This window comes from Larus michahellis, chromosome 1, assembly GCF_964199755.1.
Source record: "Larus michahellis chromosome 1, bLarMic1.1, whole genome shotgun sequence".
Classification (NCBI taxonomy): domain Eukaryota; kingdom Metazoa; phylum Chordata; class Aves; order Charadriiformes; family Laridae; genus Larus; species Larus michahellis.
The window spans coordinates 60,620,515-60,638,837 of record NC_133896.1 but is presented as its reverse complement, the minus strand read 5'-3'; the positions used below and the strand labels follow the sequence as shown (position 1 = coordinate 60,638,837).

The following is an 18,323-nucleotide window of genomic DNA, read 5'->3' as shown; positions in this document are numbered from 1 at the left end:
AAGCTCAGAAATCCTACAACTGGCTTGGTCCCGTCTTGGGGTTTGGTTTGGATTTTGCCTATAAAGTGCATTTGGATCCTGTTATTTGAGGGGTTTTTTAATATGAATCAGGGCTAACTACTATTAATGAAAGCAGAGTTTTGACCCATGACTGCAGGAACTGGAGGTTCAGTATGAAACCCCCAACCAGCGCAAAACCATTTGCCAATGGTATTATACCATCAAGGGGGAAGACCCCTATAACCACAGGCTGTGCACCCCCGTAGCAGATGTATACAGTCCACATTGCCTCAACTGCCAAGATTATCAATTCTGTAGCATAAAAGGCATCAGCAACAAGGGCACGTATTGTTCTTATTTTGACAAATTTTCTGAATCTGGTGTCCTCCGACTCCATCTCAGCAGCAAAAGGTCAGGCAGGGTCCCGCACTGTGTAGCCGTGGGATGGATTGCAGAGTGGTGGGAAGATCCATTTTCCAGGACTAAGAAAAGCAGTGACCACATCTCAGGATGAGGGTGCTGTAAGTACACTTGCCATCAGGTTGTGTGAGTGTTGGTGCTCCTTTGTGTTGGGTTTGAAGCAAAGTCCTGGACACTTTGTGAACAGCTTCTAAGCAGCATGTATCAAGAAGTTTGGAGACAAAAAAATTTTGTCTTCTAGCATTAGGAACAATTCTACTGAGCCACACAATGGACTGTTCTATATAGGCAGTAATCTACTTTTCTATAAATTTGTATAATAAGCAAAAAGGCAGTAAGAGTTTCCCGGCTATGTGACTTACTGGTGCCTGTGCTTTCTTTGCAGTTGTCCAACACAGCAATTCTTCATCAGATTAGACGAGACCAAGTGACAGACACATGCCGAGCAAACAGCGTATCTAGCAGGAAGCGCCGTGTGCTGACACCCAACGATCTCAAACACCTGGTCGTGGATGAAGATCATGAAATGATCTATTGCTATGTTCCCAAAGTGGCCTGCACAAACTGGAAGAGAGTCATGATGGTTTTGACGGGAAGAGGCAAGTACAGCGATCCAATGGAAATCCCAGCCAATGAAGCCCACGTGTCTTCGAACCTGAAGACCCTCAACCAGTACAGCATCCCAGAGATCAACCACCGCTTGAAAAACTACATGAAGTTCCTCTTTGTTCGCGAGCCTTTCGAGAGACTGGTGTCAGCCTACAGGAACAAGTTCACCCAGAAGTACAACACTTCCTTCCACAAGCGATACGGCACCAAAATCGTGAGGCGCCAGAGGAAAAACGCAACCCAGGAAGCTCTGCGTAAAGGCGATGATGTGAAATTTGAAGAGTTTGTGGCGTATCTCATCGACCCGCACACCCAACGAGAAGAGCCCTTCAATGAGCACTGGCAGACTGTGTACTCCCTCTGCCACCCTTGCCACATCCACTACGATCTCATAGGAAAATACGAAACGCTCGAAGAGGATTCAAATTACATTCTCCAGCTGGCGGGAGTAGGCAACTACCTGAAGTTCCCCACCTATGCAAAGTCTACGAGAACTACTGACGAAATGACCACAGAGTTCTTCCAGAACATCAGCTCCGAGCACCAAACGCAGCTGTATGAAGTCTACAAACTTGATTTTTTAATGTTCAATTACTCAGTGCCAAGCTACCTGAAATTGGAATGAGGGATGGGTTGGGGGGAGAGAGGGGAGAGAAAGCCTGTTTTATTTAAGATTTTTATTTGTCATAATAAATATGGAGAATGGGTTATTTTGTAAATTAATATTTTCTTTTTTTGAATGATGCTGCGAGCAGCACAGTCAAAATTATTTAAATCAACTGTAAGAAAGGACAGCTCTCTTTGCAGGGTAACAGGATTGTGACGATCTAGTTGTAGTAATGAATAATACTGCTACACTGTTTAAAAAAAATGTTAATTGTGTTCTGGTGAATTTCATTGATCTTGCATTCCTCCAATTCTAATTAATGTTATTTATACTTATTTAAAACATGGTCTCTTGGTAGGTGTCACTTCAGCAGCAGAGATAAGATAACGTTTGGACAAAAGGAGTCTGGTTTTGTGCTTTCCTCAGTTGAGTTTGTCTCTTGGGTAATAATACTCTTCCGTTAGCCGTTGATGCAGGTAAATACGGGAATGGGTCTTGATACCACATGCTTTGAGAAGAGCGGTGGAAGTAATTTCTTCAGAAAGTGATATTGCACTTAAGTGTACTAAAAAATTCTGTCTTTCTAGCCCTGAAAGGGAAAAGTAAAACAGATTTTGATAGATTCATGATATCTAAAACCCATGACTGAAAGAAATGTGAATGTATTCCTTGGGAAGAGAAACCATGAACTTTTTATAAGTCTGGACTTAAAGAGTTTATCAAGAATATGACCAGTCCCATTGTCTCTTAATTTGAAGCCTGCCAGCCCAAACAAATGCGGATTTGCAGGTGGTCATCAAAAAAAAATCAGCGTTTTGAAAGTGACTGTAAAGATTTTTGAATGCCCAAAGCAATTGGCATTGACTTAATTTATGTCCAGGCTGGGGCTTGGGGGAGCTCTGTCCTCTGCAAGTCCTGCCTCCCTAACTGATCTTAAGACAGACAACCAAAATTGGCTCAAAAGACACCAGTCATGATACGATAGGATACGGGCGTGTCATTTGAAAAGTCAGAAGGTCATCTTCGTGTTGATCTCTAAGCATGCAAGGCAATAAAAAAGGTCTCATCTTCCTACATGCTGGTTTCATGGCTTTTTCCCAGGGGGAAGGGGGAGTCTTTTTTCAGTTGATGCCTAAATACCATTGACAGGGATGTTTCTAATTTCCAGTGGGTTGGTATTTCATCTAAGTCAGCTCCAGTGTGAGACCATCACCTTTTTAGCTAAGGTGAATCTCGATAGCGGTTTTTTTGTGTATAACAGCTTGTTGGGATGGTGGATTGTACCAGGGGTAGCACACCAAGCAATTTGGGCGAGCAAGTAATAATCTATTCACGGCAAATAAGTGTGAATAGTGAAAAAGGGGATTTCAGCGTGGCTCTGTAAGCAAGCTAGTGAGCAGAAGCACAGACTTCTCCAAATGGTTGCTTTAATTCGATGCGGGTGAGGTGGACGGCCAAGCGGGCAGCAGGCGCCAGCCTGGGGAATGGTCTGTAGCCACCCCAAGCTGTCCCATCCTGGGCTGGCAGCCGGCTGGTGGGCAGGAGGCAGCAGAGGCTTAAGTGGAGGCATTTGTGGGAACCTAAAATCTGTTTCAAAGTTGATTGATTGTTGAAATGGGGCTTTGTCTCGCCTGCGTGTCGGTCTTACGATCAAACCAAACCCTTCCAAAACTTAGTGAAGATTTAAATAAACTCAGCTAAAGGCAGAGCTGTTTTAACAGTATCAGAGCCAGATCCCGAAAATGTACAGTACGGTACAGTACTGCAGTACAGTAGCTGAATTGCATCCACTGAATTATATTAGTCTCCAGGATACGTATGTGGTTAAAGAAGAAAAATAGGTTCTGTCGTATTTTATAAAAATAAGTCACTGAATAAATCTCAGCGAAGAACAAATTAACATAACAAACAGCAGCTGAAGTCCTTTCACAATTGGATTCATTCTTAGCCCGGCTTCGGGTGGTTATTTTTTTTATCATACCCTACAAATAAATCTCTCGTCCCTTCTGGAACGGCCACGGTTTTCATAACCCAGGTCCTATTGATAACCGGTAGCGCTGACCCAGTGGCTGGCTGCGCCTGACGGCTCTGAATTCCTGAGCGGTTGCTGGTCGCTGGCTGGTGTTTTACTTGAAAGCGGTTTTGTCTCATTTATAGATTATGCAGAGCTGTTGCAAGTGCCTATCACAGTGTGCCCTGGCTTTCTTTTGTTCGTAGGTCAATGATTATATGGGTGTTAAAAAGAAATAAAACCTATCTGAGGGCAGATTCCCCCTCTCCCTCCCCTGATATTTCCCACAACCTATTTGTGTGCTTGGTTGGTCTTGTATCCAACAGTGCTCATATTTTGGTCCAATTTTCTCTTCAGTTATCTGTTCATTCACCCAACAGAATGTGATGTGATTTTTTTTTTTTATTTAAGAAAAAAGTTGCTTCAGAAAGTAAGTGTTTTAAAAACGGGGTGTGCTTTCCCCTTTCTTTTTGTACCTCTCCCGGTCATCACCGCGTTTTTATCTGTTCTGAAATACTCTCTTCAGTTTCACTGCTTTGGAGACACAAAAACCCTATTTGACAGATGCGATAGAATAGCTGTAGGTGAAAAATGATGTTCAGGAGATCTGAGGGGTGAGCGCTGCTCAGAGCCGGAATTTTTAGCAGCAGCTTTGGGTTTGATTACCCAAATTCTGCCTCCCCACAGAGGGCTGCCTTACAGGCAGATTCTCAGCACTGAGATGGCTTTTAGGTGGACTTAAGTGGGTACTTAAAAGTCACTTTTTAAAAACGTTGATCCCAGCCTACTACAAACTGTCTATTTAGTGTGTTATATCTCTTTTGGGGTGTTGTGAACGGGCTGCAGATCTGTGTTTAAAATGAACAGCTGACATGATGGATATGGCCGTGTCCTGCATGGTGAGCACAAAGGCCTCACCAGGGCAGAGGAGGACGACAAATGCCTTTTTTTTGGGTCTACTGGGTGTGTTGACTGAGCCAAAAAATACCTCTTTCACTGCACCCCCACCGGAGGATGTTCAGGGTTGTTCCTCCTTATCTCAGCGAGCTGGTGGCCACCACCCGCAGCGCGGGGGCAGCTGGGGGACCGGGTTCATTTTACCCCCACCTCTCTACTGGGTTTCCCAGCCAGAGGAGAAGAGGGGCTGGTCTGCTCCCAAGCTCTGGCTCCCTCCTGGGTTCATTTCTGCTGTGGCCACAGCTGGTCCCGGGAGACGAATGGGCAAAACTGCAGCCACAGCAAAATGCAAAATACAAAATACAAATATGCCCCTGGGGCCGCGAGGGCCACCCGGAGAGCAGCCGTTTTAGGAGGACGTGCATTAGTTATGGTCGAGCAGCGGTTGAGCACAGAGAGAGGGCCCAGTGGGGAAGGTCCTGCTCCCCACCTCTGCCCCCCGCCCCCTCAAAGCCGCTGGGCTCGAGGAGCGGTGATCCCCATCTCTGAGCAGACGGTGCCTCTCTGTCATTCGGCAGGGCCAGCGATACCCGCAGCCGGGGGTTTGTTCCCCCTGATGGCCCCAAGCACCTTAACCTGGAGCCCAGGCTGGATTTGGCCCATCTGAACATGGTGGTGACTCCTGGGCGGTGGGAAGCTCCCCTCCCCGGCCCCAGCTCCAAACCTGACTTGGTCCATGCTTCAGCCTCTTCGTTAACCATGACCATTATCACAGAAACTTGCAAACTGCCTGAACCATGCGCTGCGTAAGACAAATGAAACAAATAATTCACAAGCAGAAGTGCTTTTAGGAGTAAGTTGACCCCAGATGTTTTAGGGTTTCACTGTAGTCTGCTGCACTTTTCAGGTACAAAAAGGGACTGTCCTTACTATTACTCTTGTTACAGAGAGTGTTATTTTCTTACATGCATGCACAATACAATGTGTACGAATAATTTAACATCGATGTGGGGTTGGATTTTTTTTTTAACCTATTTGTATGCAGTAGAAGGCTTGTTGTAGAAGAGTATCTCCTCATACCTAAATATACTGTTAATAAAGAAAAAAGCTAAATTATACATTGCCAACACAAGTGTGAACTGCTCATGAATCTTTCCTTAAAAAAGCCATTCAAGCCTGATTATTTTTCTAAGTAACTTCAATTAAATTGAAGAAAGAAAGTTCCTCTCTGTGTGCTTTATTTCTGGCTCTTGCTTTCAGGGTGGATTTTTAAGGGTGGGATTTTTTGACTGCATAGCTTTGCTTTCTCACAAGGGTTATTGTGGCAAGGCAGGCAGGAGACTCAAAATAATCTACTGTAATGCATCAGGAAAGCTAAAGTTATCTGGCAGCATGCCTCTTGCTCCCTTCCTTCCCGAGTTCCCAGCCAGCAAGGATGAGGGTTGTCAATTTAAGACCTGTCATATGCCCAGAAGCAGTCCCACCTCAAGCAAGGGTGTTTTAGAGTCGGATGACATAAACTCCAGCTATCTGATGCGCCCACCTTCCTGTAAATTCACTAACAATAGCTTTGAGTTAAACATTTCCAGCAGTCCCCAAACCTGCTTGGTCTCATCGGTGGTTTTCACTGAGGCCACGTCTAACTCCAAAACACAAAATTCCAACTTGGGCTTTCAAGACAAACTTGGTGAGCAAGTCAGCACCATAAATTACACTTAGGAAAAACATACATTTAGAAAATAACTGCTCACCATTGGGACCGTGTTGTTGCAAGGGACCCTGGAGGTCAGCTGGGCCACGCTAACCGCTGAAGGTCACCAAAACGATGTTGGCAGTGGTTTTGGCTATCCAAGGCTTCAATACCTCCAGGGACGGAGGGCTCAGAGCCTCTCTGGGTCACCTGTTCCAGTGCCATACTACCGTCACAGCAGAGGTGTTTTTTTCCTAGTGGCCATGGTGAGACTCTTGGCCTTCAAGATGTGTCCCTCATCTACCACTACTGGAGGAACAGTTTGGATTCGCTTTCTATGTAAGTCCCCTTCAAGTAGTTGTAGACTGCTATTGGATTCCCAGTTAGCCCTGTTGTCACCAGACTAAATAAGGCCAGATCCCTCAAAGTGCCCTTTTTGGTTATATGCTTTACGTTACTGAACATCTTGGTAGCCTGTCACTGTATCCTCTTCTGCATCTCAACATCCTTCTTGAATTTGAGGAGCCCAAAACTGGATACCATATTCTGGGTGCAGCACTGACAGTAGCAAACAGATGACTTAAATCTGCCAGCCCCACTCCTCACGAGGTGGACATTCTTCACAATGAGAGCAGAGGCAACACAAAAATAGGAAATGTGCTGAGTAGGTGTCATAGCACATGGTGGGGCACTGGCTATCTTTAGACCCCAAGCCCATTCCCACCTCAAATGCCCCACCATCCTGCACTTCCTAATTAAAAGGCAGAACTGCAGCACCGCTTCCTGAAATCACAGCCTGGCTCTGCAGTATTAAGACAACAACCTTCACATTTCAAAACATCGGTGATTTGTTTCCTCTACAATCTCAATCAGAGAGGGAGCTAATTAAGAAGGTCTCGAGAAGGACTCGATCTAAGTGAGCGATTAGCCCGGCTTCAGCCACTGTGCTGATTGCTCTGCCTCCCTTGGCAGCTTGGCAGGGCACGGATTACACACGCCTCGAAGGGATGCAGTCCTCTTCTTGGCAGTACATGGGTCTAAGCAAACCACTACCCTGCCCTGGGAGACTCCATCAGCTTCAACAACATCTGCGTTCACACAGATGAAGTGCGGCGTCACGCGGAAATGAGGGCCAGGAGACGTCCTCTGGCTGCGTGGGGGCAGGTGGGGCAGGAGACGCCAGGGGACGGAACCCAGGCAAGTGGGGACCAGCAGCTGCAGAGTTCGGACACGGACGGGGGAGCTGGGGGGCTTTAGGTAATTGAAATCACATGCACACAAAAATGGAAACTTTCATTTTTGGGGTGATGGGAGAGGAAATGGTCTCTCCTCACAGCTCTTGGGCATGCAGCTTTTGGGTGGATTTCTTTGTTGCTTGCAAGATAGCAGAGAAGAGCCCAATCCCTGATACCACCACAGAGACTGGCAAAATTGGATTTGCTCCAGTGGAAGGAAGCGTGAGGATTTGTCTTTTGGGCAAGCCTCAATTTTTACATTAAATAATTACAAATTTACAAAAATACCTTCCCATTGGTACTCAGCATACAGCTTCTGCCCCGCGGCTGCCTCCTGGTATGGACCACCAGCTGCTGCTGAATGACAGGAGAGCTGGTGGCAGCTGGTGGCACCTGCGGGCACTGGGGAGAGGAGTGTGGAGCACTGGGGGATGTGATGAAGCAGCAGGATCCCGCACAGTTGAGGTGGCCTCTCACCTGGGGACGTGACAAAATCGTGCAAATAACCCCAGTGGAGATGATGCAAAGTTTGAAGAAAGCCTGTCCCTGTGGTCGTAACACTCTCCGTGCAGGCACGAGTTCTGACAATACTTCCCAACCTTTGTCTGGATGAAAATACATTTCATTTAATTCTACCATAATTACAAAAAAGTAAATAAATCTGGGAAACTGGAAGGAAGAGAGAAAAAGAAATTAAACAAATGCAGCCAAGTGGAAAATAGAGCATATGCTTCCTGACCGGCAGTGCCGTGCTTTTCTCACTAGCTGTGTTACACATCATCACGTACAAGATGCCTGATGCCACGCAAAAATATCTTGCTTTTCCACTTGCACTTACAGCTTTGCCAAAGGTTGAAAATTTTGAAAAATTACAGTCTGGTTTTACTCTCCGATGCACTAAAGGACAGCGTATCTGTCGTGGTTTAACCCCAGATGGCAACTAAGCAACACGCAGCCACCCCCTCACTCTCCCCCAGCAGGATGGAGTGGGATAAATGGAAGAGTAAAAGTCAGAAAACTTGGGGGTTGAGAGAAAGACAGTGTAATAGGTAAAGCAAAAGCTGTGCACGCAAGCAAGGCAAAACAAGGAATTCATTCACTGCTTCCCATCATCAGACAGGTGTTCAGCCATCCCCAGGAAAGCCGGGCTCCATCATGCGTAACAGTTACTTGGGAAGACCAACGACATCACTCCAAACGTTGTCCCCCTTCCTTCTTCTTCCCGCAGCTTTATATGCTGAGCGTGACACCATATGGTATGGGATATCCCTTTGATCAGTTGGGGTCCTGTGTCCCCTCCCAATAGATTGTGCCCCCCCAGCCTACTTGTTGGCGGGGTGGTGTGAGGACCAGAAAAGGCCTTGACTCTGTGTAAGCACTGCTCAGCAATAACGAAAGCATCCCTCTGTTATCAACGCCGTTTCCAGCACAGATCCAAAACACAGCCTCAAACTAGCTACTGTGAAAAAAATTAATCAAAACCAGCGCAACAGCCAAAAGCCACCTCCTCAAATTGCACGCAAATCATTTTTTTCTTTTTAAATCTGTGTTAAAAGAAAAAAGAAATCAACTTTATTTTCTGTATTCGAATGATGAAGAGCAGACCTGTACCCCCATTACTTGAACCGTCAATCTACTGGCGTGCTCAAGCCTCTCAGCGCTGAGATTCAACTCACTGTCATTTAAATGGCTGCTGTTGGCTAAGTCAGAGAGAGGCATTTAGGACTGGAAATAGTGACTTATTCACGGAGGGAAAAATATAGAAGATATTTTCATTCATTTGTAAGTTGTTAAAAATATATTTTGCCAATATTTTAGGAATGTTAACTGACTTTGACATTGAAATTGTTTCTTCAGACCCTATTTTTTGAGTCAATGCGGACCTGAGGTAACATTTCGTTAGGTTTTTAGTAGTATACGTCCTCTCAGTATGCAACAAAGATGCAGGGTATTTTGGAAAAGGAGACACGGCATTTCAAGTAAAATTATGTGGCTTTGAAAATCTCATTTCAGTCAGAGTTTTTAATTAAAAAACAAACAACCAGCAAAGCTGTTTTCCTCAGTAAGAGAAAAATCAATCCAAAGTTTATGCCCTCGTTTCTATGTTTTTCACTAATACATAAAGCTGTCAGGGTGACATACAGCTGAATAATAACAGTTAAGCTATTAAGCCTCGGCTTATTCTTAAAACTAGAATTATACTGTGGCAATTCATGACTTCTTAGCTAGCAAGAGGTCTCCGTGCTGTCAGCAGGTATTCGCAGCCCTACGTCAAGCCAAAGCCTGCAACCCCCAACAGGCCCCAGTTTTCTGTTAAAGCTTTTCCAAAGACAGGGTTTGGGCATCGCCTAAACCTTCCTTAGCCTCAATTCAATCAGACTTAGCTTAGCAGATAACTATTCCAGTTAAAACAGGTTTAGCTTTATATCTAAAGTTGAGGTGCTGGGTTGTTTTGTTGTTTTGGGTTTTTTTAAAAAATGATTGTTTGCTCCATCAATGCAATCAGTCACTGCCTATTTTTTTTTTTTACCATTTTTTGAACTCGAAAGAGATGGATGGGGAAAAAGAAGGTCAAATCAAAGCAAGTAGTGATGCTATGAAGAAGCAAGTGCTGTTTGCAGAGGCAGCCAAGTAAATGCTGAGACACTCACTCAAGAAAAACAAAATATTTTCCTTCCTGGAATTATAGCTGTACGTGATTTATTAAGAAATTTGCCTTCAGTTATATGGAAAGACATAACAATTCAGCTGTTTTGTATTAATTTTACAATGTACTTCGCTATTTTATCATTAAAATGTTACTGCTGTGTATGCAATTTTACGTGCAATATATATCATTCCTACAGCAGATGCTTTTAAGCTTCCGTTTTTCACTTAGGAAAATTTTAAAAATTAAATCCACAACTGTTTTTTTTTTTTTACGAAAAAAGCCCTTGAAGTCAGCGGTGCAAGAATTAGAAGGAGGAACAACAGAGTGCAATTCAGGTGAGAAATTAAGGCTGTATAACCGTGGAAAAGGAATGGGATGCAAAGTCTCAGTTTGGGGAAACTCCTTGTGAGATATTGAGAATTAAATTAGAGGAAAGAGTTCAAGAACAGAGTGAGGTGAGTCATCTTGCTTTGCTTATTCTAGCGTGTTTCAGATTACCTGGCAAATCTTTGACAGAGCTATTGGAAGCAAAATAAAAACTATGGATGTCTCACATATAACGTTATAACATTAATGAGTATTTCCATGCTGGGAAATGTCGCTGGAGGAGAGTACATAAGCTTCACCCCAGTTCCTAAGCAAGGAGTTACACACTTAGTTTGCCTTATCTGGATTTCAGTCTTACTTTTCACAAGTGCAAAGATGTCAGATGGGAAGTGGGTGAACACTCCTGAAATAATAAACTGTTTTCAGGTTTAAGATGTTTTGTGCTTGGTTTTGAACAGGAGAGGCTCCATGTAAAGCCCTTCAGAATAGCGTGTCCTCCACACCTTAAACCAGGATACGGCTGCAGTCAGCCTTTTGCTCCCGGGTGCTGTCATAGTCATTGTGGTAAGTGTTATTCTTAACTCCTCCTTTATTACTAAATTACCATTCAAAGTGAGCTTTTGAGGGGTGCGCAGATTTCCATCTGCAGGCAGCGATGTTCGCTTTCCCTCTAGGAAGACATTTCAGTAGATGTATTCACCCAGGTGTGCTCCTGCTTCCGAGCAAAATAACGTGCTCTCATTTTTCCTTTGATCAAGCAAAAAGCCTCAGGATAATTAGCTGAAGAGATGATGCTGATAGCTAATGGCTTCCGTCTGCATCGGAGATCTTGCTGATGTGATCTGGATGTACGTCATGGCAGACGTGAACTGAATGCTGCTACACACTGCATCTCCAGAAGCTTCCCGCCTTGCTGGTGGATGCCAGACAGCGGAGAAGAATCCAAAACCTGGGCATCCTGCCTCCCCCCCCGTCACTCACAGCGGTTCATTTCTATCAAGTGACCATCAGTCTGCCACACAGAGCAATTGTGGCTCCCTGTTATTTTTTGGCTCGAACTTGAAAAATCTTACATGATGACAAATTTGCTGTGGGTTGTTGACTAAGGATTCCGGGCCAGATCTCCCATTTCACAAGAGGAATTAAATCGGTATGAGGGTTATAACAAAGCTGGCTCTGCTCTACGGCCACTGTCACCCCCCCATAGCCCTGAGCGGCAAGCGCACAGACCCCCTCCTCACGCCACAGGCAAGCAGGGCTAGTTACTGAGCTCGCACAGCTGCACTTGCCACCGCAGCCCTCCTACTCCCGATCCTGAGGGTTCATGTTGGAAAAGGGACTCCAGATTACCAAGGGGCTTTCAGAGGCTGCTGTCAAACCGGAGACAGCTGCCCTCAGAGCACGCAGAGGATGCCTGGGTTGTGCCTAGTCCACAGGGCTGTAAGCCATACCCTCCTAAAAACAGGAGAAAAGGGGGGGAAAAAAATGTCCTTCTCTTATGTGTGGTGGGAGATTTCTATACACGTATGAACAAGACTAAAAGGATTACAAGAGATGGTCATTATCTAACAGGAGACTTGACCATGAATATATGTGAGGGATACGCACCACCGTGACATGATCGAGGTAGCAGGGTATCTGCAGGTATGCTGTGGCTCTGAAAAAAATCACATAACTAATAATGAGCTTACTCTGAACACCCAAGTGCCATAAGATGCCAGAAAACTGGGTGCAATGTTGTTAGAGTTGAATGAGAATCAACAATCGGAAAGGCGAACAGTTAGTTTTGTCCCACGAATACATGTTGTGAGAGGCTTCCTGTGGTCAGAGGACATTTTTCTGCTTCTTGCAATGAGTGCTAAAAACATTCAGGTTTGTTTCTTTTAATGCCAGTCTGAAAGCTATACATATTCCAGAGGTATGTATGCATTAATCAGTGCTTCAAGTGCAGCTTCTGTATCTATTAAACATTTATGTAATGCAATAATCTCAAGTCAGTAGGACTTTAAAATATTTACATGTCGTAATAAATGTTTAAAATGCAATTTTTGTAGCAAACAGCAGAACTGGACTTCCTTTGAACGGATGGACGTTTCTACATCTTCCCGTGTCTCTAGTAGAATGTGAAAATATGGAGAATGTGGATTGCAGAGGTATCTGCACATTCCCATCCCCTAGGAAGTCAACAAGGTAAAGGAGAACCTAAACAGATGGTTGAGACACCTTGCGTGGGGCAGAGCGAAGGCCCACGGAGCAGAGGCTGGGTAGCTCACTAAATACCTTTGGATGGGTTAGAGGAACTCTTGCATGGACAATTTTTCTTTCCCAGTTTTCAGCCAAGTCTCACTGTGTACCAGCGACACAGTGGGTGTCTCGGTGACGGCTCTTCCAGCTATAGAGCTGAGGCGAAGAACCCTGCACAGCCAGTACCCCATATTCAGCACAGCGTCAATCCAACAGAGTGCCATGTTCTCTTTAATGCCAAGACTATACAGTCGGGCTTTGCTCAAAGCAAGGGATTTAGTTCTCTCCAAGGGGAGGATGTAGTTATAGCTCATGTCAGTCTCCTGCACGGAGCACAAAACCAGACATAGTAGCTAACAGAGCCCGGTTTCATGCTCTTTGGCATGGCAACCTTACAGTGCTTTAAAAAAAGTCTTTTAAAAAAATGAATCGGCTTTCTAATGTGGGAATAGAGCAAAGGCCAGCTGGAAATGAAACCTAGGAATGAACGTGTCTTTTTGTATCTGAATTCAGAGCATTTTAGATCTTTCATTTTGCATAAATGACATGCAGGTTTTGTGAAGTTTTTTTTTTTTTCCAAAGGCCTTAACGTCTTCTGTTACAGAGGGGGACCACAGTTTCCATACATATCTGATAGACTTACACTACCATAGTACTTAGTGGCCTTAAAGGATTGGCTCTGAAGAAGGAGCAATGGCAATCTCAAAGCATTAAGATCAAATGAATGAAACAGAGAGGAGTGAGGAAGAAATTGGACTCGATGATCTCAAAGGTCCTTTCCAACCATGAAGATTCTATGATTCTATGAAATTCTTTACTGTGAGGGTGGTGAGACACTGGAACAGGTTGCCCAGAGAAGCTGTGGATGCCCCATCCCTGGAAGTGTTCAAGGCCAGGCTGGGTGAGTCTTTGAGCAGCCTGGTCTAGTGGGAGGTGTCCCTGCCTATGGCAGGGGGTTGGAACTAGATGGTCTTTAAGGTCCCTTCCAACTCTAACCATTCTATGATCAGCCAGTCATCGTGTATTAGATAAATAAAGAGCTTACCTACATCTCCAAATCATCTACACTTTTGTCCACAAATTCAGATGATCTTGATACCTGAGCTGATTTCATTTACCTAATGTGGTCAAGCTTAACGAGCTAACTTCTATTTTGGAAATGCTCAAACTTCAGAGATACTCTTCTACTTTAAGTGACAGCTACCACCATTCATCTAGTTCCAACTAGAATTAGACATGTCTAAATTTTCCTATGTAATTAGTAAAAATTGGTTCAGTATTCAAAACAATTGAGATGAAGCACGTTCTAATGTTACTCCAGAATCTTGGATACTATAAGAAAATAAAATAAGAAAATAAAATAATCGGTTGCGTCAGCACAGGGAAGAACACCTGCTTCGGAAACAAACAGGAAAAAGCGGCCTTAGGATGATCTAAAGCTAACCATAGTATGAGAATTCATAGGAAAGCAGTGGGTGATTGCTTCCCAAGTACAGAACAAGTATTATTGCTCGTAATTTTTAGAAAACCATATAGAATGTCAAATTAATTAAAATGCTGTTCTACTGTAGATAGGATATGACAACAACCTCAGTAATCAAAACCAGGAGATGACATAAAATATTAATAAACAGGCAAAATCCTTTTTAGATCCTGTTCATAGTAAAATTTAGAATGTAAATCTGAGAACTTAGAGATAGTAAATCTCAAGGAACTATTCAGAAGTCAATTATTCCCAAAGATGTCTACCATATAATTCATTTGGGACCCTATTTCACTTGCAAAAAGCAGATTTAAAATTATTCAAGGAAAGCACTTCCTTGACCTCTCAAGACTTTTAGCAACTTTTGAAAAGGAAACAATCATCTCCCACATGAGCAAGTTGAAGAATGCTAAGTAAAGGCAGAAGCAAATTTCAAGTATAGTTTGAACTGAGAAATAAAAGCATAAATAGAGCATATGATCATAGAATCACAGAATGGCAGGGGTTGGAAGGGACCCCTGGAGATCATCTAGTCCAACCCCCTGCCAGAGCAGGGTCACCTAGAGCAGGTTGCACAGGAACGCGTCCAGGCGGGTTTTGAATGTCTCCAGAGACGGAGACTCCACCACCTCTCTGGGCAGCCTGTGCCAGTGCTCTGCCACCCTCAAAGGAAAGAAGTTCCCTCTCATGTTTAGGTGGAACTTCCTATGCTCAAGTTTGTGCCCATTACCTCTTGTCCTGTCACTGGGCACCACCGAAAAGAGCCTGGCCCCATGTTCCTGACACCCACCCTTTAAGTATTTGTAAGTGTTGATAAGGTCCCGCCTCAGCCGTCTTTTTTCCAGACTGAAGAGACCCAAATCCCTCAGCCTTTCCTCATAAGAGAGGTGTTCCAGTCCCCTCATCATCTTGGTAGCTCTCTGCTGCACCCTCTCCAGCAGTTCCCTGTCCCTCTTGAACCGGGGAGCCCAGAAGCCCAGAAGCCCAGAGCTATCCTGCATATTAAATAAACAACTAGCAGGACTTGAAATCAAATTACATTTTTAGCTACAGAGAAAGTAAAGCCCATCCAGCCCTGCCAATGCTGAATGACTAAGGGGTGCACTGCTGCGCTTGGGTACCCACCCAGAACATGGTGATCTTGTATATTTACTAAACATGTTGGTTCTTATATTTAATCATGAATTATTCATGTTTTGTTAATACTAGATTCTCTAGAGTATCCATGCACAGCATGCATGATGATCAAATTTTCATTGAATTTAACAGACTTTCCTTTATGACTATCAGAAAGAGGCTTTAATGACAAAACACACCTCTTTACTAGTTCTTCCTCCCCACCTCTATATATAGAAAGCTGATTTTTTAACTTTGAGTATGTATGGGTATGAGTAGAGTATGATAATCCAAAAGATAACTGAACAACAGACTGACTTGATTATGAATGGATTAGAGAACACAATTAGAAAAATATCACAGAAAACCTAGACAAAATTAAAAGAAAAATGCTAGTAAGAGACTTCCCATTGCTTCCAGTACCTTCAGTGCTGTTTTTGAACGTTGTCTTACTCTTTTTAAAGCAGGTTATAATTCAATTACCATATTCTATTGCCATTTTCTGCATCTCTAAAGAGACTATCTCCTTTGCAATAGCAATTTTACCATTATAATAATAACAAGGAATTTCAAACACTTCACTTCGCAGAGTGCTTATACTACTGTTTCCCAATGTGTGTTCTGGGTTATTCTTGGACTTAAGAGAGCTTTTCACGATGCTTAGAACTGAAGTGATCCATTAAAAAGATGATAGGCCTTATTTTGAGTCCTGATTCTGCAAACTATTCTGCATTTATAAAGCCTTAATCCTCATGCTGTTTTAATCTTTGTATGAGAAAAGTGTAATTTAGTTGGCAAATTGTAAAAAGAAGTGAAATTAATTTGCTGCTCGCTAGTTTCTCATCAGCATTCTAAAAGCCCTGGTGAAACTAATATATTAAACACGGGAGTGGAAGAGGATATTGCAAATTTAAACATCATAGATTAAGGCAAGATGTACAGTGATGTTATAAAACTCAAAATATTGATCTAAATACATTAAAAGAAGGATCCTCCCCTGTATCAAACAGCATAATAAAGCTGTGGAACTATCGTGGCTATACAATCACTCTTAAAATAAGCTGGAGTCATTCAATAACTCACTAGAAAGCAAAGATAATTTCAAAGCATTAGACAGAAAAAGAAAATAAAATGCCTATGATAGGAAATGATTCTGACCCCAAATTTTGAAGCTGCATTTAGTTGTAGTTCAACAAATGAAATTGTCCGCTTTCATGAATGCTCAAAGAACAATTGAGATGGTCACAAAATCCTTCAGAATGGCAAACAACACACATTTCAAATAACCTGCCCCTACTTCTATTTACCCTAGAGATATTGCTGAAGCAGAGGAAAAAAGAGTAGACAGAATGGCCGTGCAAGAGCACTCCAACAGTTACTCAGCATCAGGTTACAGATAGTAACTCATAAAGGCAAAGCAACTGGAGCTTCTGGCTGGTTTAGCTCATCAGCAAAATCAAAGTGATACAAGAAGCTGCAGGAGGACCTTTAAGATGACCTGCAACTTAAACAAGGTGAATGAGCCAATATGAGCGAGAGTCAAATTAAGAAAATGCTACATGCTGACACAAAAGCAAAAAGGTGTGAACCAGCCATAGCCCTAATTAGGCTAGAAATTATAAAGGAAGGTTTGAAAGAATCTTCTAGCAGGTGGAAGGGAGGAAAACACTTCATTAATTTTACTAGAGAGTCATCATTTTACCTGCAAGATTATAAAATGTGGCCGCTGTGATAACAAAAGTTAGAATAACATCTCAGGATGTCCCTTTCAATTGTATGCTTTGAGCAGTACAAAAAGCACACAATTTGTCTCTAGTAGAACTTTTGGTAGCATTTCTTACCCACACATACAGTGAAGTAATTGACTACTACTGGGATGACTTTAAAAAATCAAGTTGGTGGAATACTGTGGACAGGTTGACTTGACAAGAGTTGAAATTGGTTTAGGGACTACAGCTTTTGAGATTCTCTGGTATCCAAGTACTCTTTGGTGCCTTCTCCCATATTATCCTCATGGCCGGAATAATATTCCCCACGAACCTCGGTAGTAAGAGCTTTTTACCTTCATAACACTAGGTAGCAGAGATAGCAAAGCCTATAAGTTTTTTAAATGCCCCTTCCAGATAGGAATCAAACCCCTTTCCACATCATAGATTATTTACTCCTTGCTCTTCCAGATGTCAAGGTTTTCTCTGCTTTATCAATGTCATACTTCTTTCCTCACTCAAACTCCTCTTTAACGACATCTTACTGAGTGGATTCTTTTTTTTTTCCTCACTTCCACCATTCCCCAAAGTATCTCTTTTTCCACCTCTTCCCCAACTCTTTTCAACACGAGTTATATTTTTCTTCCCTTCCTGAAAAACAAGTTTGGCTGTGCCTTTTTATTCTTTTCTCTGAATAGCTTCCTTCTGTTTGCTTCTGCCTCTCATAATGAATGCTGTGTGAAAGTCTGCACCTCTTTCTTTCCCACGATACGGATTTTGCTCTCTCAACTACGCAACGAACCTTCCCTGTCTTGAAGTACCAGATTTTCCCATTATACTTTTCCATCACTTATTTTTTCCATGCACAGATTATTCCAGTCTTTCAGCATATTTTCCTTTTTCAAATTTCACTGAATTTGTCCCATTTAATATTTCTTCCCTAATCCCGCAATTTAAACACCCCACCCATTTGCCATCAGACTGTACCAACAGTTGTTGCTTCTTTACTGTGAAAATATTTCACACACTAAGGATACTGTCATGACTAAATACTACAACGGCCTCACGCATCAGATCACACAGATAAGCACACCCGCCTCAGCTAAGCACAGATCACAAGTATCTCAAGAAATTATACATTTAAGAATCTTGCAATTCATTTAAAAAGGACCTTAAAATCCAGTAACTCTAATGAGAAAAGTGCTTGAAATGGCAGCTTAGTTTAGTTCATTCAGATGGCAATTCTGTCAGAATAAAAAAATTGCATCTACATCTGCACCAAAAATAACCGTTATTGAAAAAGAAATTAAAAAAGGAGTTACATCTAG

The 18,323-nt window shown here is 43.0% G+C and overlaps 1 protein-coding gene across 2 annotated transcripts in view; it reads left to right on the top strand.

Moving 5' to 3' along the window:
* Positions 1 to 5,762, top strand: part of CHST11 (carbohydrate sulfotransferase 11) — a 175,362-nt gene extending 169,600 nt beyond the window's left edge. For both annotated transcript variants that reach the window (XM_074581185.1, XM_074581177.1), the window contains exon 3: positions 806 to 5,762. In XM_074581185.1, the coding sequence (XP_074437286.1) occupies positions 806 to 1,654 (849 nt within the window). In that variant the 3' untranslated portion in view covers positions 1,655 to 5,762. The remainder of the gene's footprint in view (positions 1 to 805) is intronic.
* The last annotated feature ends 12,561 nt before the right edge of the window (positions 5,763 to 18,323 follow it).